At 40.0% G+C, this 21,085-nt stretch overlaps 2 protein-coding genes across 12 annotated transcripts in view; both read right to left on the minus strand.

Annotated features, from left to right (window-relative positions):
- The window catches only part of LOC142933933 (myocyte-specific enhancer factor 2C-like), a 22,033-nt gene extending 18,922 nt beyond the window's left edge, over positions 1 to 3,111 (minus strand). For 3 of the 6 annotated variants that reach the window (XM_076078250.1, XM_076078249.1, XM_076078248.1), the window contains exon 1: positions 2,560 to 2,865. The gene's annotated coding sequence lies outside the window, so the exon portion shown is untranslated. Of the gene's footprint in view, positions 1 to 2,559; positions 2,867 to 2,971 lie in introns of those variants that run through there. The other 3 variants (XM_076078246.1, XM_076078247.1, XM_076078245.1) reach the window with 3 other exon arrangements.
- cetn3 (centrin 3) lies at positions 2,972 to 20,551 on the minus strand. Of its 6 annotated transcripts, none has more exons than XM_076078252.1 (6): positions 20,396 to 20,551; positions 18,483 to 18,618; positions 17,779 to 17,893; positions 17,502 to 17,693; positions 10,881 to 10,958; positions 2,972 to 3,058 (listed from the first exon to the last, which is right to left on the minus strand). In XM_076078252.1, the coding sequence occupies exons 1-6, from the start codon at positions 20,410 to 20,412 to the stop codon at positions 3,048 to 3,050; spliced, it is 549 nt and encodes a 182-aa protein (XP_075934367.1). In that variant the 5' UTR covers positions 20,413 to 20,551; the 3' UTR covers positions 2,972 to 3,047. The 6 variants fall into 6 exon arrangements, 4 of the variants coding, with proteins under 4 accessions (XP_075934367.1, XP_075934366.1, XP_075934368.1 ...); XM_076078251.1 differs by lacking the exon at positions 2,972 to 3,058 and adding an exon at positions 5,201 to 6,320 and having other exon boundaries at positions 10,877 to 10,958; XM_076078253.1 differs by lacking the exon at positions 2,972 to 3,058 and adding an exon at positions 5,243 to 5,268.
- Positions 20,552 to 21,085: the final 534 nt, after the last annotated feature.

Below are 21,085 nucleotides of genomic sequence, written 5' to 3' on the forward strand. Positions count from 1 at the left end.
AAAGCTTGATCTTTTCCAGGATGACAGCAAATCTCCACTCAACTCGACAAACCTCCCAAGTATTTATAGACTCAGTGTGAAGCTCCAGAAATAAGAAAACGATGAACTTTTTACCCCCAAAACACAACAATACGAAGAGAAAGCAGCCGTCCTCAGCTGCTCCCTCTCTCTGTGCTCACAGACTCGTCAGGTACTTCTCTCCAGGTTCTGCATGAGAGTCTGCACACAGAGCTAACGGGGCCGTGTGGCAGAGCCCTGCTGTCCTTGGCAGGACGCTGCATGTCTCTGTGGGGGGGAGCTCCCCTTCATGGTCCTAACAGAAAGGAGCCGGATGGACGCCCGATGTTTTGTCTTTTTTTTGTCTGGAAATTAACTCAATTTTAGAAACATTTATTTTTATTTGTAACTAAAGTTATGAGATTATATATTATGAGATTATACTTTATTAGTCCCACAGCAGCAAAGTGGACGATGAGTAGAAAACAAAACCAGTGCACTAAGTAGTCAGACAGTGAAGGTATAAATAAATAAGTGAATCGCAAACAACAAAAGCTAAAATACATATAATCACATTTAGTGGTTGGATACATTATGAAGCTGTTGAAAAGAAAAGAATATTAAAATATTTATTTCCTGGCGCTCACATTAATTATTATTATTACTCTCTGTATGCGAACTATAAAGCTACCAGCTGGCTAACTTAGCTTAGCATAAAGACTGGAACCAGCCAGCCTTAAAGCCTTTGAGGCCGTGGACTTAAACCTCGCTTAGACTTCAAGATGTGAACGCTTTGAGGGTGTGGCTTTTAAGGCTTACGATGAATATTCCTGTTTTTTATTTAATATAGCAATAAATATGGCAGTTCTTCAACATCAAGCAGCCTTTTGTGACGCGATCTGCTATCGAGAAGACGACGTCTCACATCAGTGGACTTGTGTTTATATAAACCGATCTTTAGGATTGTCTCAAGCAAACTAAACCCAGAACCCAGAAGAGGAGAAGTTCTACAAAGCGTACCGTGTTGCAAAGATGTGATTTAAAACCAATGCAAAGCCAGCAGAGTGTTCAGCAGAGAAGACTTTGTTCCTGGAGGCTTTTAAGAGCATTAAGAGGAGAAGCTCCAACCATCCGTCTTCTTCTGTGGTCCCAACACATCAGCAGTTTCTAGATTATACGACGTAAACACAGAACCCCCCACCCCCCCCCCCCCCCGGCTAACAGCTGATGCACAAATGCCTGAAGCTGTAAAAAGATACGAGTCGTGTTTGGACGTCTGAGACGTGAGGACGCAGCGCTGCGTCAACAACGTTCAAAGTGTTCCACCAACTTAAAGAAACAAATACGTACGAGCTAAGTGAGTTGAGTAAGCTGATCTGAGGTCTGTGGTTTGGTTCTAAGCAGAGAGCGACTCACACACCACATGCTCAGCATACGTGCATGACGTCACCGTTACAGGATTCAGCTTCTTCATGAGATGCTGCGTTCGTCAGAACTCAGATATTAACGCACAGACGTGAAACATATGAAGTCGTTGTGATGATCTCTGATGTACATGCAGGATAGATGCAGATGTATCCGCTTTAGAAGTCTGAGCATCTTCACATATTTAACTTGACTTCACATGAAGGACTCCAGTGATAGTTGTATGTGTGTACATAAGTAAACTTCAGACAGGAGCTGCTCATAACTGACTCGGCATGTTTTTAAATGGAACCAAAGTGTCACAATGTAAAAATATACAGGCTAAGAAAACATGTCTTGCAGCATATTTGATGGGTTTTACAGGATCTTGCTCTCCTGACGACTTTCATTTCTGCTGTCATCATATTTGTTCCATTTAACATAATTCATTCTGTCAGATTTCAGACATTTTATATTCAGCAGCTCAAAGACCAATTTCAAAATAAAAGAACGTCACTGTTACTAACATGTTAAATATCTCACACACACACACACACACACACAGTCTGACGGGCTTAGAGCTCAACAGAGGCGCTCAGAACAACAGAATAATATTAATAAAAGTGTCTTTTACGTTTTAAAACGCAAATATTCACATTTAGGACCAAAACTGAAGCTGCAGCCTCTAAATCTTTGGTATTTTTGCTTTAAAATCTACTTTACATCTACAGTTTATTCCCTGCTGTTTAACAACTATTACTGTTATTGTAACTTTTAATTATATTCTATTACATGTGTACCATGTTATTGAGACTGTACAGGTTTCTGCATTGTTTTGTCTTAAAGTCACATAATGTAAAACTGTCCACATACAGGAGACATGTCTGGAGGCACAGGGGGCCCCGTGTCTGGGTTCTCATAGAGCCCCAAAAATGTTAAATCCAGCCCTGAATGGTTGAATTCTCCTCAAACTCCTTTTAAATGTCGATATGACCGCTACACTGAAACACTACTGGTGTAAGGGGATGACATTTAATAATATTAATATGAATAATAATGATAATCATCATAATAATAATACTTATACTGATGAAGTGTCCTCCCAGAAACATCCCGGAGGTGAAACTTCCTCCACTACAACATGAGTTTCTTTCTTACCGAGTGTTGCTGTAACGTGCTTTTATTCCTCACATGGCACCGCGACGCTAGAAGTTCAGACTGTCTTCACCAGCCTCCAGCCGGCTCTAGTGGACCGGTCCGCGGCGCCGCACCAAGCCCGTGGACAGAGCTCCAGCTCCGGGCTGATAAACGACAAAACCGACCCGTGAAAACGAAACAAGCGGAGCGGAGAGAGAGTAAAGTTCTCCCGAGACACACAGAGCTTCTTCTGAAGACTTCTCGGTGTGATCGGGAGGAGAGGATCCGCGGTGTGTTTCCTGTTGTCTCACACACACACACACACACACACACACACACACACACACACACACACACACACACACACACACACACACACACACACACACACACACACACACACACACGCACACACACACAGATTGAAGCTCACCTCTCCGCGTGACTTTTCTCTGCGTGTCTCCGTCCAGCGGTTCAGTCTCGTGCAGCACGCGCACTTCTAAGGCTCCTCAGCAAGCACCTGGACGTCGGGAGGCGGCATCATCATCAAACACAAACACACACACACACACGCACGCACACACGCACACACACACACACACACACACACACACACACACACACACACACGCACACACACACACACACATGAGATTTTTTGTGTGGGGAAAAAAAGCCTGAAGAAAAAGTCCAATAAAAGTGAATTGGTGAGAAACACATTATTAATATGTTTTGGTGTATTTTAATTATTTTAGTTTGAACTGTTTTCAACAGGTCCACGTCTCCAGACTGAGGACAGTGTTCACTGTTCACTGCAGAGATCAGGTTCACTACTGCCTCTCAGTGGACGATACTAGAGGTTCATTCAATAATCTGATCAAAGTGAAACATGTGACTATAAGAGTCAAAAGTAACATTTAAAAATGCAAATATTCACATTTGGAACCCAAACTGAAGCTGTAGACAATTAAAGTTTAGTAATTATGCTTTTACAATTATTTCAAAAAAATATTTCCTGCTGTTTTACTACTGTTACTGTTATCATAGCTTTAAATTATATTTCATTGTGTTTTTATTTTGTTATTGTCTGCATTGGTGCTGAATTGCTCTTTGTACAGAGTGAACAGGTAGAGAACAGAGTACCTGAGCAGGTAGTGAACAGAGTACCTGAGCAGGTAGTGAACAGAGTACCTGAGCAGGTAGTGAACAGAGTACCTGAGCAGGTAGAGAACAGAGTACCTGAGCAGGTAGAGAACAGAGTACCTGAACAGGTAGAGAACAGAGTACCTGAACAGGTAGTGAACAGAGTACCTGAACAGGTAGAGAACAGAGTACCTGAACAGGTAGAGAACAGAGTACCTGAACAGGTAGAGAACAGAGTACCTGAACAGGTAGTGAACAGAGTACCTGAACAGGTAGAGAACAGAGTACCTGAACAGGTAGTGAACAGAGTACCTGAGCAGGTAGAGAACAGAGTACCTGAACAGGTAGAGAACAGAGTACCTGAACAGGTAGTGAACAGAGTACCTGAACAGGTAGAGAACAGAGTACCTGAACAGGTAGAGAACAGAGTAAAATGATACATTTAGCTTCAATAATGAGTCCACACAATTCAAAGTCACGCTGCAAAAAAACTCAAGTTCAGAAAACACGTTTTAAATTTATTTGACAATTATTTGACGACTATTTCTATATTTTCATAACTACAATAAATACAAACACATCTAGTAATTCCATCTACTTTCAAATGACTGAAATGTGAAAGTGGTCACTCAGCTCTACGGAGCACTTTAGCTTCTTTCAGCTCGTTGTTTTGGTTTTATGGTCGGAAACTTTATTAAGTATTATCCCGGCCTCGTCCACACATACACATGTATTATTGTAAAAGTAGCTTTTCAGCTTTCATTTGACCCAAAACGGCGTTTTAGGTGACTGAAATCTGAGTTAAAGATTTTCAGAAACTCTGTTTTTTAGTGACAACGTGTAGAAAACAGAGTTCTCAGATAAATAGAGCTATGGGTCGATACATCGATTGATATCAGCTTATTGCAGGTATCACGTTTATAAACTGTATGTCAGCCAATAACTGGCAGAATGCGTCAGGATCAGTCTCTCCGTTACATCATTTGACCACCAGAGAGCTCCGACGAGTGACGTTTTATTAGAAGTGTTTAAACGCATAAAAAATGTTTGTTATCTTCAAAAAAAGACAGAAAGACTTTTAACTAATTTATCTTAAATATCAATATCGGTATTGATCAGAGACCAGCTGGTGAACACAGTCGAACATTTAGCAACTGAAGACAGATAATTCTCCCAGAATGTGGTGGAGACCAAAAACAGAGCAAAAACAGAGAATATTGGACTTACATTTGTTGAGCGTCCAGAAAAATACCTAAAACGGAATCATAATGTTGCTGCTACATGTCAACTTAAGAGTCCATGTTGTTAACAGCTTGTTTTTGCTGCCACTAAGTGGTCATAAAAGGAGAAACATAATTCTTGCTTTCGTTCAGTTTCCATCTCAAACTTCAACAGTTTTTTTTGCTGTCTAGTAAACATGTTTTCTTCTCCCCTCCAGCAATATTTAGCAATATTCCAGGTTCCCTGAATGCACCATCCATCACCATCAGTCCTCTTACACTCACCGGAGCTTTCTCGCTTCTGTCTTCACCTGGAAGGTTCCCCAGCAGCTCCAGCTGTGGGTTGTTTTCTTTGCTCAGTCGATCCCTTGTATCAAACAAGAAGGATATTTTAAAAAACAAGAGAGTGAAAGAAAGAAAGAAAGAAAGAAAGAAAGAAAGAAGTGATATTAAGCCAGACCAGCTGGCTTAGAGAAGAGGGGGGGGGACCCAGAAACTGGGCTGCGTCTGGATCTGAGCTCAGTCCGCAATGAGTGGTGGTGGTCTACAATCATCAGACCCCAACGCTCAAACCCCCCCTGTCCCACCAACACACACACACACACACACACACTCATACCCGGTGACCTCCTGTGTCCGAGCTGGCCGGTCTGTGGAGGAGTCCGGTCACCTGTCGTTGTCACTCGCGGTATATTTAGCTCGGAGGTGTCATAGATGCTGCCTGTGTGTGTGTGTGTGCGTGTGTTTCAGTGTGTGTGTGTGGCGGAGAAAAATGTGTTGCTGACACTCAGGGCCTCGGTGGGCCTCGGTGTAAGAGCCCAGGATTACTGCACCAAAGACTGTGGGCTCTCCACATTACATCCAGAGAGAGAGAGATCAAACTGTCCTGCATGTCACGGAGCATCTGCTGGGCCGAGGATTACACTCAGCTGTCCTCTCCTGTCAGAGCGAGGCTGGCTGGACTTCCCCCATCTACCAATCTCCATCCAATATCGGTGCAGAAACTTATAATAATAATCATAACTTTATTTATAGAGCAGCTTTAAAAGCAGAGTTTACAAAGTGCTTTGACAGACAAAGCAGCAAAAAAAAAAAAACAGAAAGCTCAGTGAGACAGTCGATCAAAATAAACGAAGAAATAAATAAATAAAATAAAAAATAATGATAATTTAGTAAAATCAACAAATTAAAATAAAACAGAAATAAAACAGAAAAATGTGTTTTAAGAAGTGATTTTAAAGCCTTATCTCCTCAGGCAGCTCGTTTCAAAGCCGAGGGGTCCTGATGACAAACGTACGGTCGCCTTTAGTTTTCAGCCTCGACTTTGGAGCAGACAGTGATTGACAGGTCTCTGCCAGAGACGTATACGGCGTCTCTACGTCACTCCTCCTCCGTCCAGATATGGTCACTTCCTGTTCACTGGTTGCAAAAAAACAAGATGGCGACGGACGTAAGTCAAGATGACGATGAAAATCGTTCAACTCGAGGCTTCAAAACATTCACAAAGCAATGAGAGACGTCTCGATGACTACGTCCACTTCTTACACACTGTCTTTGGTCCAGATCAAAGATATAATTGGTGTACATATACATACGTTGGTATACATACTGTACATATATTCATAAGTTAAAGTGTCTCCTCCGTGCTACAAACTGTAGGTCAGTGAGTTCCAGTCGGCGAGGATCTGCTGATTTAAAGGAAACAGTCGAAGCGTAAACGATAATTCCACCTGAACATAAATGTCGAGGCTGACTTCCCTCCTTCAACACACAGACGCAGACGGGCGGCAGGTTTGTCGGAGTTTTTGGCTCGAAGGAATGTGCGAAATGTTCCGGTGTGTTAAATCTACGTGTTTTAATTTCCCCACCGTTGGTTTGCATCCATCCATGACCTCCTACTGAATAAGAAATATGCTGTTCATGTCCCCCCCCCCCCACCTCCAACGAGCTGTTTAGACTCCTGTCTGCACCATTTAGACTCGAGGAAATGAGAAGAGGTGGGACGGAGCGGAGAAGGCTAACAGTGATTGTTTGTACTTCATCCGGTCTTCAGGAAGCCGGTTAAAATTGAATTATTGCAGATTTAAACTGTCAGGAAAATCCTTCTGGTTCTGGTCCGTTTAGAGGCCGAAACAAACCTTCAGCCATCGTCTGACTGAAGCCTCTTTCAGAGCTCCAATGGTCCAGTACAGTAGATCCATTCTTACCTTTTTAACGTATTCTCGATCAGAGGGAAGTCATAAAGATGGAGATTGATCTAAACAATTACAGTCCAATATCTGAATCAGTTATCTGTTTAACATTTAGCAGATGGAGAGAAAGTAAATCTCTCTGAATATACAGTACACACAGTGAGAGAGTTGCTGGTTCTGCATCGGAGAACTCAAACATGACTCAGCTCTGACACAGGATTGTTGGTCCTGCAGACCCAAAATGAGGTGTTGAAAATAAGCTCCAGGTATCTTCAGAGTCAACCGTGAATGTATTATGAGAACTGATATCGGACTCAAAGATGTCTTAAGAAGGATAATCCTCGAAATCTCTTCTGAAGACTTTTACCGTTTGGCCTCTTTGTTCTATTTGTTCTTTACATAGAACAGGTTTTATTTGTTGCTCATGTACAGTCTTGCTCCATCTTGTTTTACCTCTTTGATTCTGGATCTTGTTATGTTTGTCTTTGCGTTAAAAGGTGCAATATAAATAAAGTTATTAAAGATGGCGTCCATTCACTTCAATGCAAATTGCTCACCAAGTGCAAAAGCCCAAAACATCTTCCAGGTCTGTTTCTGACCACAGATAATGTTGTTGGATCATCTAGTCACTCTAGTCTAGTCACTCTACTCTAGTCTAGTCACTCTAGTCTAGTCACTCTAGTCTAGTCTAGTCTAGTCACTCTACTCTACTCTAGTCTAGTCACTCTACTCTACTCTAGTCACTCTACTCTACTCTAGTCTAGTCAGTCTAGTCACTCTACTCTACTCTACTTTAGTCTAGTCACTCTAGTCTAGTCTAGTCACTCTACTCTACTCTAGTCTAGTCTCTCTAGTCTACTCTACTCTAGTATAGTCTAATCACTCTAGTCTAATCTAGTCACTCTAGTCTAGTCTAGTCACTCTAGTCTACTCTACTCTAGTCTAGTCACTCTAGTCAGTCTAGTCTAGTCTACTCTACTCGAGTCACTCTACTCTACTCTACTCTAGGCTAGTCTAGTCTAGTCACTCTAGTCTAGTCTACTCTCGTCTCGTCTACTCTACTCTAGTCACTCTAGTCTAGTCTAGTCTACTCTACTCTAGTCTAGTCACTCTAGTCTAGTCTACTCTAGTCTAGTCACTCTTGTCTCATCTCGTCTAGTCACTCTAGTCTAGTCAGTCTAGTCTAGTATAGTCTAGTCTACTCTAGTCTAGTCACTCTATTCTACTCTAGTCTAGTCACTCTAGTCTAGTCTAGTCACTCTACTCTATTCTAGTCTAGTCACTCTAGTCTAGTCTAGTCTAGTCACTCTACTCTAGTCTAGTCACTCTACTCTACTCTAGTATAGTCAGTCTACTCTACTCTACTTTAGTCTAGTCAGTCTAGTCACTCTACTCTACTCTAGTCACTCTACTCTAGTCTAGTCAGTCTAGTCACTCTACTCTACTCTACTTTAGTCTAGTCACTCTAGTCTAGTCTAGTCAGTCTAGTCTAGTCACTCTAGTCTAATCTAGTCACTCTAGTCTAGTCACTCTAGTCTACTCTAGTCTAGTCACTCTAGTCTACTCTAGTCTAGTCAGTCTAGTATAGTCTAGTCTACTCTAGTCTAGTCTAGTCTACTCTCATCTCATCTACTCTAGTCTAGTCAACTCTACTCTAGTCTAGTCTAGTCACTCTAGTCTAGTCTACTCTAGTCTAGTCACTCTTGTCTCGTCTCATCTAGTCTCGTCTAGTCTAGTCACTCTAGTCACTCTAGTCTAGTCTAGTCTAGTCTTGGGATTTGGGACATTGTTAAAAGTAAATAACTTTGAGTGAACGCATTCATTTCTATAAAGTGTGAACTGGATTAAATACCCACGATGAGTTTCTAAAGTTATTTTACAAACTGTCCAAAGCTCACATAGAAATATCTGATTAAAGGAAACGTTCTTTATTCAACAATAATCTTCTGCTGTGTATTCTGACACTTATGTGAATGTTATTGATGATATTTCAATAAGTGATCCTCCAGATTGTGTTTCATTTCTTTGTAACATGCTGTGAAGAGAGGGTCATTGTTCCTCAATGTGTTCCTGAATGTTTAACATTTATTCAACACAACTGTGTCCTTTAGATGAACAATCAGCCGACGCTTCAGGGTTTGAGTCTCAGTAGAATGATGCCTGGAAGTAAAGTACAGTATATACAGTGTGTGTGTGTGGAGTCCACATGTCGTGTGTATGACCCTGTACTTGTGTTTGCCTGTGTGCGTCCATGCTTGCTGTCTGTGTGGGCAGATAGTGTAGGAGTTGGATGAGGTGTTGGAGAAACATAAACATCCAGAGACAGAAGCAAGAAGCTCCTCCTGAAGAGATCCAGATGTGTGCAGAGAACAGATGAACCCGGACGTCTTCACACAATCTGCTGCTTCTGTTCAACTTAACTTCTCTTGGTTATGTATTAGTGATGATGTTAATAATGTTAATGTTAATATCATTAATGTTTATGTATTAGTAATAATGTTAATAATGTTTATGTATTAGTAATAATGTTAATAATGTTTATGTATTAGTGATAATGTTAATAATGTTTATGTATTAGTAATAATGTTAATAATGTTTATGTATTAGTAATAATGTTAATAATGTTTATGTATTAGTGATAATGTTAATAATGTTTATGTATTAGTAATAATGTTAATAATGTTTATGTATTAGTGATAATGTTAATAATGTTTATGTATTAGTAATAATGTTAATAATGTTTATGTATTAGTAATAATGTTAATAATGTTTATGTATTAGTGATAATGTTAATAATGTTTATGTATTAGTAATAATGTTAATGTTTATGTATTAGTGATAATGTTAATAATGTTTATGTATTAGTAATAATGTTAATGTTTATGTATTAGTGATCATGTTAATAATGTTTATGTATTAGTGATAATGTTAATAATGTTTATGTATTAGTAATAATGTTAATGTTTATGTATTAGTGATAATGTTAATAATGTTTATGTATTAGTAATAATGTTAATAATGTTTATGTATTAGTGATAATGTTAATGTTTATGTATTAGTAATAATGTTAATAATGTTTATGTATTAGTAATAATGTTAATAATGTTTATGTATTAGTGATAATGTTAATAATGTTTATGTATTAGTAATAATGTTAATAATGTTTATGTATTAGTGATAATGTTAATAATGTTTATGTATTAGTGATAATGTTAATAATGTTTATGTATTAGTAATAATGTTAATAATGTTTATGTATTAGTGATAATGTTAATAATGTTTATGTATTAGTAATAATGTTAATAATGTTTATGTATTAGTAATAATGTTAATAATGTTTATGTATTAGTGATAATGTTAATAATGTTTATGTATTAGTAATAATGTTAATAATGTTTATGTATTAGTGATAATGTTAATAATGTTTATGTATTAGTGATAATGTTAATAATGTTTATGTATTAGTGATGTTAATAATTAGTGATAATGTTAATAATGTTTATGTATTAGTGATAATGTTAATGTTTATGTATTAGTGATAATGTTAATAATGTTAATGTATTAGTGATAATGTTAATAATGTTTATGTATTAGTAATAATGTTAATAATGTTTATGTATTACTGATAATGTTAATTTTTCAGCTCAACCAACAACAGTAAAATCCTGCTTTTACATGACTGCTTGAGTAATAATCTTATGATGGAATATATAATCCTTTAACAACGTGTTACTGAGTATACTGAAGGCACAGCACTGTATTCATTGTTGTACTGGTACTTACGTACAGGCTGATATTGGCGTTGTGTGGTGCGGAGGCCGCTCCCTGAGTGTGTGTGAGTGCAGCGAGGCTCGGCTGCAGTCGGCTGTCGGGAGATAAAGTTACTGTGAATCCATGAGCGAGTGTAAACCGATCCATCCTCACCCAACCGCCGGCATAGCCCACGATCCGCAGCGCGTCTGGAGGCCTTCGCTCCTCAGGTCTGAGTCTGCTCTGCTGCAGGAGTTTACATTCCTGCTGTTGAACATGAGACGCTCTGTGTCACCGCTTATTAGAAGAAGAACTCTGATTGTGTTGTGATGTTTACCTGCGTGTGGAAACAGAAGATATACTGTAGAGTCAACTGTACTGTTGATTCCTGCATCTCTTCATGATCAACTTGTTTTCTATATTTATTGGAAAAGTATTCAGTTTGGCATTTTCATCACGTATATTATTATTTTTCTGATTATGAGTGTTTTTAGAAGCCGTGAGACTAAACTACACTTGTATGTCTCCACTCATTGAGAGAACATGTGACATGAGAACCCTAACACTTAGGACTGAATCCATCAGTCTGTTGATTGATGATGAATCTTTCAGTCGATAAAAGGTTTGAGAACATTTACCCAGAGTTCCAGTTGTTTTTAATAATCCTCACATTAGAGACACTGGAACACGTTTCTTTAATAAATGATCGACACAATAAACTGAGTAATGAACACTCGTCTTCAGATATAATGTGCGTTACAGAGCTGCGTCTGTTTATTATCTTCACGATTACTTGTTTAAAATGTCCAAAATATTGAAAATAGATTCAGTTTATTTTTCAAAGAGGAATAATTTAACCAGAAAATATTCACATTTAAGAAGCAGAAACCAGTTAAATTACTTCAACGAATTATCAACAGTAAAAATATAAATACATTGATTTACTTCTTCAGAGTAATACAATGTAAAAGTACAACAAAGAGCAGCTGTCATGATGTTTATGTTTGAGGTGATTTGGATTTAAAGAGATTTATCGGAGACAAAATACAAAAACACTCCAAAACATTGCTGATTAGTTTCTTGTTGATCAATGAATCCTTTCAGCTCAAGAAGAGAATAAAGAATAAATACAATCTACAGCTGGAAAATGTTCACATGAAATTCAAAACAGCCGCTGAAGAAGCCGAGCGTTTTACGACCTCGCTCCTCTCACTGAGGTTGTGCAGGCCGAGGTCACGCCTACGGGTTAGAGGTCACTCTCTCTCCTCTCTCTCTCTCCTCTCTCTCCCTCTCCTCTCTCTCTCTCTCCTCTCTCTCTCTCCCTCTCCTCTCCCTCTCCTCTCTCTCCTCTCCCTCTCCCCTCCTCTCTATCTCTCCTCTCCTCTCTCCTCTCTCTCTCTCCCTCTCCTCTCTCTCTCTCTCCTCTCTCTCTCCCTCCCTCTCCTCTCCTCTCTCTCTCTCTCTCCTCTCTCTCTCCTCTCTCTCCTCTCTCTCTCTCTCCTCTCTCTCTCTCTCTCCCTCTCCTCTCCTCTCTCTCTCTCTCCTCTCTCTCTCCCTCCCTCTCCTCTCCTCTCTCTCTCCTCTCCTCTCCTCTCTCTCTCTCCTCTCTCTCTCTCTCTCCCTCTCCTCTCCTCTCTATCCCTCTCCTCTCTCTCTCTTCTCTTCTCCTCTCTCTCCCCTCTCTCCCCTCCTCTCTCTCTCCTTGTAGTCACATGACTGTTGGTCTCAGATGAATCACTCATGACTTCATAGTTTCACACTTTAATGTTTTACACTCTGGTTAAAGTGAACTCTTTATTAGAGGAGACATTTATAATGAGACATGAAGAATAAAATGTTTGTGATTAAATATCAATATTTTAAGCTTTGTTTCGGCTGCTTATTTTGGTGGAGGTATTTGTCGCACATGATGTGTTTGAGGACCGTCTGAAAGATGAGACTCTGACGATAAAGACAGTTTTTACAGCTTCTGGCTGAGATAAACGCTGTAGTTGTGGCGATGTTTAAATAAAATATGCTTTTCCATCTCGCTGGCTGGTTTTGGGATCAGAGGTTTAAAGGAGCAACATGCCATCACGGATCTGACCAAACCTGCCAGTAAACAGCCCCCCCCCCATGTTCCCTTGTCTGAGGGTAAGTGTTGTCACATGGTCGGCATAGCCGGCCTAATGACGGACAGGTGGACTCAGAGCCGCTCGTTGACTCTGGTTACCAGAGAGACGTTTTAAAGGAGCCCTCTGAGCAAACAGCAGCACACGATCACCGACTCTGTTCACAGTAAAACACATCGAATACTTCAAAGGTTTGTACTGTAAAAAAACTAAAATGAGCTCCATTATTATAACGTCATAAAATCAAAGGATAGTTTATTTATGGTCAAATGAAGTTGTAGCTAATTTTTTTGCATTTTGGCCGTCGCCATCTTGTTTTTTGCAACCAGTGAACAGGAAGTGACCATATCTGGACTGAGGAGGAGTGACGTAGAGACCTGTCAATCACTGTGTAGCCCCGCCCTAAAGCATCCCCTGCTTTATGGTCTGTTTGACTCTAAATGGACCATAATGTACTAAATGAACATCATGCTGTATTGAAGAAGACTTGAAACTAGAGATTGAGACCATAAACTCATGTTTACAATGTTTACTGAGGTAATAAATCAAGAGAGAAGTAGAGTCATTTTCTCATAGACTTCTATACAACCAGAGGAGTCGCCCCCTGGTGGACACTAGAGAGAATGCAGCTTTAACACATGAAGCTTTGACTTCTCTTTAAAGAACCGAAGGTTACTTCCTGATTAAACTGCACCAGTTGTGTGAGAGTTTGATAAAATGTTGCCATTTACTTCCATTCATCTATACTACGTCCATCATGGAGGAATGAGAGTTTTCTTCGTATTGGGGGTGAAGTACTCCTCTAAGTAAAAGATCAGAGTACTTCTTTCTCAATCGTTCCTGCACTGACTGCTGTTAAACTAATGAGGAGAAGTAAACAGAAAAGTACATCAGTGTACAACATCAAAGTTCTCTCATCGTCTAAATGTGGAACCTCGGCTAATCAAAGTGACCGTGGAGCAGCACGGAGCTCCACCAGACGGATGTATTTATAGAAGTCTCATCAACACAGACCATCACCAGCACAACACAGACGCCGTCCGGCCGGAGGCGACCACAGGGGGGCGACGTGGAGGCTGTAACTGGGGAGGAAGAGAGAGCGGTTATTTCTGGAGAGTCGCTCCGGACCAGAAGACAGCTGAGCATGTCAGAGGGCAAGGGCAAGTCCTGAAGCCTGGACCCCAGACCAGGTCCGGGTTCTGATCACCAACGTCGACCTTCACACACACACACACACACACACACACACTGTAGAGTGTAGTGGTGGAATGTAACCAAGTACTGCACTTAAGTACACATTTACATCTCCTCCACTTCATTTGTACTTTTTACTGTACTACATCTCAGAGGTACATATAGTACTTTTTACTGTACTACATCTCAGAGGTACATATAGTACTTTATGCTGTACTACATCTCAGAGGTACATATTGTACTTTATACTGTACTACTTCTCAGAGGTACATATTGTACTTTTTACTGTACTACATCTCAGAGGTACATGTTGTACTTTTGACTGTACTACATCTCAGAGGTACATGTTGTACTTTTTACTGTACTACATCTCAGAGGTACATGTTGTACTTTTGACTGTACTACATCTCAGAGGTACATATTGTACTTTTTACTGTACTACATCTCAGAGGTACATATTGTACTTTATACTGTACTACATCTCAGAGGTACATATTGTACTTTGTATTGTACTACATCTCAGGGGTACATGTACTTTTTACTTCATTTGTCTGAGGGTTTTAGTCTCTTCTCAGATAAACTGCGTACTGTATCTCCAGCTGTGTTGCTGTGATGAAGTGAAGGATGAAGAGTTGGAGATACGAGGTTCTCAGGACAGAGACGCTACAAACATCTGATGATCTCATAGAACCTGAAGCATCGATGCAGATTCAACAGGATATAAAGGAGCTAACATGCTACACAGGAGAAGGTCTCTGTCATCGTGTGATTGGCTCGAGTCATTACCAAAGCAAACATGGTTAGCTAACCACCGTCCTCTTCATCACGCTGAGCGATGACTTCATCCGAGCAGCTCCAGACCAGAGCTTCATCTAAATCAACGTGTTACGGTCTGTGGGAGGCAAATCACAGGGAGCTCAGAGGATCCGCCCAGAAGTGGTCAGGATCAACACATACACCATCTTCATCTTCATCTTCTTCATCTGGGATCGCTCTGCGTTCTCTTTGTTAGATTTGTGGTTTTAAACATCAGCTGTCTGAGTGAAGCGTTTCCCTTTAATCATGTGATGGTTACATCATCTGTTGACGTACGGCTGCTTCTTTAAAAAACGTTTGAGATAAATGATGAATCTTTACAGAGACGGAAGTGAAGCTCTCACTTTACACCAGAGAGAGACTCTGTGATCAGCTGCTCCGCGTCATCATGACACATGTAGGCTCTAAGAGGAGTCATGAGAGAGTGTCTCCCTCTGCTGGTCCGATAAAGAACTGCAGTCATGAGGAAGTCTGGAATAAATACATTCATTATCGCTCTGCTTTAGATATTTATATCTTATTTTATATGATCTGAAATACTACAACGCCTACATTAATATTGATGAATGCTAGAAGGCTTCAACAATGACCTCAAATACACGCAAAGCAAAGACGCACAACAACCAAAAAGAGGCAAAAGGACTACAAAGAAGCAAAAGGACTACAAATAAGCAAAATGACTACAAATAAGCAAAAGGACTACAAATAAGCAAAATGACTACAAAGAAGCGCATCACAACTACAAAGACCACAAATACATGCAAAACAACTACAAAACCACGTAAAAAACCCAAAAGAAACAGTAAAAGTACAAAAAAGTATCACAACTACAAAGAAATGCAAAACATGTTAAATGTCTCTAAAAAATGAAAACTCAGAGGATCACCTGAGTGACTGTGATTCATCCTCAGGGGAACATGAACGATGAGTCCCATTTCATCACGATCCATCAAACAGCTGTTGAGATGTTTCACTAAAACCACAAAACGTGTCAACAAATTCATCAGGATTCATAAAACAGTGATTTATCTTATGTTTCATCTTCTTCAATTTGATTTTAGATATTTACTTTGTATATTATGACTATTTGTCATTCTTATATATATATATATATATATACAGTGGGTACGGAAAGTATTCAGACCCCTTTAAATTTTTCACTCTTTGTTTCATTGCATATTCATGTATATGTATGTATATGTATGTATATATATGTATATATATGTATGTATATATATATGTATATATATGTATATATATGTATGTATATATATGTATATATATGTATATATATGTATGTATATATATGTATATATATGTATGTATATATATGTATATATATATATATATATATAAGTGAAGGAAAGATTTGCTGGTAAAGCGATTTATTTTTGTACAGAATAAACATTCAAACATTCGCGCTGTGTAAACTGGAACGCTGCTCTACAGAGTGAAACGCTTGGTAGCGATGACTCACTCTTCCTCCTCTGAAATATAAATACTAGCATCATCATCTTCATCAAGTGGCAAAGATTCTCCACGTTTTCATGAAGACAGAATCACGTAGAAGCCAACAACACTTCTGATGACGTGTGAGCTGCAGAGCGGCTCGATATCAACACGTCTTCAGCTTCATGTTGAATGAGTCGAGTCGCTCTCGTCCACGTCAGAGCCTCGAGAGGAAGACGACTCGTTCACCTTCATTCACGACGCGGACCAACAAACGGACCAATCGTGTGGTCAGGAGTCTCCGGTCATGATGGAGAGGAACTCCTGCTGGTTTACTGGAACAAGTTCAGAGAGAACGTGTCACTAATACAGACAACTGATCTTTATTTATGTCCATTATTAATAATCTGCAGGTTATTCTGTTGATTAAACGATTCATTTTAAAGTCAATAAAACGCCAGAAAATAATGAAAAATGTCTGTTTTAATCTCCTAAAGGTCACAGAGACGTCTTCAAATGTCTTAAATGTCCCAAATATATTCAGCTTATTGTCACACAAGACAAAGAGAAGCAGCTCTGTTGGTGAATCCATTCAGGGCTCCAGACTAACGTCAAAATAGTTCAATATGTGAACGTTTGTGAGCGTGCAGTTAGAATTTAAAGTGCATGATGATCATATATATATATATATATATATATATATATATACATACACACTTCTCTCTTGATTTATTACCTCAGTAAACATTGTAAACATGAGTTTATGGTCTCAATCTCTAGTTTCAAGTCTTCTTCAATACAGCATGATGTTCATTTAGTACATTATGGTCCATTTAGAGTCAAACAGACCATAAAGCAGGGGATGCTTTAGGGCGGGGCTACACAGTGATTGACAGGTCTCTACGTCACTCCTCCTCAGTCCAGATATGGTCACTTCCTGTTTACTGGTTGCAGAAAACAACAACATGGTGATGGCCAAAACGCCAAATGCGAGGCTTCAAAACCACCACGACTACGTCCACTTCCTCTATACAGTGTACTACTCGTAGTACTAATACAACGCGGTTACTCTGTACCCATCTACTCACTTTCTCCGTCTCCGTCGGCGTCGAACTCGTCGATCATGCTGCGCAGCTCCTCGTCGCTGACGTTCTCTCCGAGTTCTCGAGCGACTCGTCTCAGGTTCCTCAGGCTGATCTTTCCGGACTCGTCATCGTCGAACAGCTTGAAGGCCTTCGTGATCTCCTCCGTCGGGTCTCGCTCCAGGATGCGGTCGGTCACTGCGGAGAAACACGCCGACACATTTTGAAGGATTCGCTGACGAGCGTCGCGTTGAAGCCGAAGAGACAAAAAAACAAAACGTACCGACTTCATTGAAATCCTCAAATGATATTTTTCCGTTTCCCTCTCTGTCGTAGTCTTTGAGAATCTTTAACACATCCACTTTCTTCACTTCAAAGCCGAGCGCACGCATCGCCACCTGCTCAGGAACATTCAAACACATTAATCATAAACATAATCAGTAAGTATCGTGTATGTTTACATGAACATTAGTGTCCCGGTTTAGATCTCATGTTTACATGGAACACATATTAACCCGGTTATTTATATCTTGAGTTTATGATCAGCTGCTTATGGCGATAATTCAATATTATAATTTATCATCTTTCAATGGAATCACATCGAGATGAAATCATATCTCTGCATCTAGACATATTGTGTTAAATAACATAAAGTGATAACAGAGTAAAATTCTGCTTGTGTGGTTAAATCCAACTATTCTTAATCTGATAACTCATATAAACATATAAACAGTCAGTGAAATACTGGAAATGTTTATGTATTTTATAAATATTTAACATTTTAATTTAATAAAAGTACTTTTAATTTGTTAGATACTTAATTCACACAGGAGAATACAAAAATATACAATTCATCATCTTCTCTGTAACTTGTAATTACATCCACGTTGCACACGTGTATGTACACTAGTTTAAAGTGCATCCTTTGTTACGTTGACGTTAGTATTTGATGTAGTTGTTGCTCTGTTGCCGTCCCTCGTGACTCACCTTCAGCTCGTGGTAATCGATCTCTTGATCTTTGTCGGTGTCGAACAGCTCGAAGGCTTCTTTGATCTCATGTCTCTGATCCTCGCTCAGCTCTCTCCTCTTCTTGCGCTTCGTTTTGTCGGCAGGAAGTTCAGTTCTGGAAAAAACACAGACGACAGAGTTTCACCAAATTCTGTGAGAAATCTATAAATATATTTCTGCTTCACACGTTTGTATTATACTTTAACAAATACTTATAGCAGCTGATACCACAGATGGAGCCTCCATAGTATTTACATGTTTTTAAGATCGCTGTGATACAACAAACTATTGTGTTTACACAAATAGAGAACTTAAACAAATGAAGTTAACTGAATATATAATATTTAACTTAATATTTACTTTAAAGAAATATTGCCATTACTTAAATATTCTGAGGTAATCAGTTTACTCAAACATTTTTGAGTACTGTGAAGTTGTTTGGTTTTATAGTGTATATGTCTGCCTGAATACTAATACTAGTACTACTACTAGTACTACTACTACTCCTGTCAATAAGTTACCTTTTCATGAAAATAATCCTCTAGTTTCACACATTTTTGTACACCGAAATCACAGCGAGGCAGATAGAGGGGAGAAAGAGGGAGATATAGGGGGAGAAAGAGGGAGATATAGGGGGAGAAAGAGGGAGATATAGGGGGAGAAAGAGGGAGATATAGGGGGAGAACGAGGGAGATATAGGGGGAGAACGAGGGAGATATAGGGGGAGAAAGAGGGAGAGAAAGAGGCAGATGTAGGGGGAGAACGAGGGAGATAGAGGGAGAGAAAGAGGGAGATATAGGGGGAGAAAGAGGGAGATATAGGGGGAGAACGAGGGAGATATAGGGGGAGAACGAGGGAGATATAGGGGGAGAACGAGGGAGATATAGGGGGAGAAAGAGGGAGATATAGGGGGAGAAAGAGGGATATAGGGGGAGAAAGAGGGAGATATAGGGGGAGAACGAGGGAGAGAAAGAGGCAGATGTAGGGGGAGAACGAGGGAGATAGAGGGAGAGAAAGAGGGAGATATAGGGGGAGAAAGAGGGAGATATAGGGGGAGAACGAGGGAGATATAGGGGGAGAACGAGGGAGATATAGGGGGAGAAAGAGGGAGAGAAAGAGGCAGATGTAGGGGGAGAACGAGGGAGATAGAGGGAGAGAAAGAGGGAGATATAGGGGGAGAAAGAGGGAGATATAGGGGGAGAACGAGGGAGATATAGGGGGAGAACGAGGGAGATATAGGGGGAGAACGAGGGAGATATAGGGGGAGAAAGAGGGAGAGAAAGAGGCAGATGTAGGGGGAGAACGAGGGAGATAGAGGGAGAGAAAGAGGGAGATATAGGGGGAGAAAGAGGGAGATATAGGGGGAGAACGAGGGAGATATAGGGGGAGAACGAGGGAGATATAGGGGGAGAAAGAGGCAGATGTAGGGGGAGAACGAGGGAGATAGAGGGAGAGAAAGAGGGAGATAGAGGGGGAGAAAGAGGCAGATGTAGGGGGAGAACGAGGGAGATAGAGGGAGAGATAGGGAGAAAGAAGCAGAAGTAGTAGTGCCACACTGAAAATACTTCACTACAAGTAAAAGTCCAGCATTCAAAACCTATTCTTAAGTAAAAGTATGTATCAGTAAAATGTATATGAAGTACTAAAGTAAATGTACTTTCCACCACTTGTAATTCCAACAAGCTCTAAATGTGACAGTTAATAAAACAGTGAGGAGAAAATAAGGAAGCTACAGGAGCAGCTAGCTAGCTAGCTAGCATCACATACCGTTAACACGGAGGAGGAAAGCTAAACATGCTAACGCTAGCTAACGTCTTGGAGCTACGCTTTGCCGCGTTAAAATGAACTGTGTTGAATAAATGAAGAGTAGCAGCGGAGACAGAGAGGTTTACCTTAAAGACAGACTCATTTTGGGAGGATTAAAAAACGTTAAAGCGATAAAACAACACGTTATTATCGATAAACACGGAGATCACTGACTACAACACCACAACAAATAGAGCCGCGCTCTGGGAGAAGCTTCCTATTGGTCGCTGGTCACTAGGCAGCCGTATGGTGATCTGTGATTGGTTCGCATCAGAGCTGTTCGTTCCTCTTCTTCTTCTTTGCTACGATTAAAGGCAGATTGAATCCTTAGTGTTGAGCTACTGCCACCTGGTGGAGGTAGTTCAGTCTCACATCATTCAGAGGTTAATTATTACTATTAAGAGTACTCAGATAAAAAGTAGTAATACTACAGTGTAGAGGGGGAGATAGAAGTGGGGGCGATAGAGGCAGATAGATGGGGAGAAAGAGGGGAGAAAATTATTGACAATAATGACGATAATTGTTAGCAGCAGATTAAAAAACATATTTTAAAAAATGAAAATGAATACTGCATGTTGTTCCTTTGTCTTTCTCGTATTTAGTGCCACTCTCATAATATCAAATGTGTGAATTCTGACGTCAGTGTTTCCTCACACTTCCTGTGGAAAGATCCTCTGTTAGATGACTGCAATATATATCTGAAAACCATTTGTTGTCTAAGCCTTCCTGTCCACATCAACTCTTCAGACTCTTCCTCCCTTGTTGACCCACGACAT

This window comes from Anarhichas minor, unplaced genomic scaffold, assembly GCF_050575085.1.
Source record: "Anarhichas minor isolate MPS153535 unplaced genomic scaffold, ASM5057508v1 ptg000064l, whole genome shotgun sequence".
Lineage (NCBI taxonomy): Eukaryota > Metazoa > Chordata > Actinopteri > Perciformes > Anarhichadidae > Anarhichas > Anarhichas minor.

Coding starts and splice junctions, on each gene's coding strand:
- cetn3 (XM_076078251.1), bottom strand. Junction 17,894..18,482: donor TCGATTACCACGAGCTGAAG/GTGAGTCACGAG, acceptor GTTCCTGAGCAG/GTGGCGATGCGTGCGCTCGG. Junction 6,321..10,876: donor ACGCCAATATCAGCCTGTAC/GTAAGTACCAGT, acceptor TTTTGCAACCAG/TGAACAGGAAGTGACCATAT.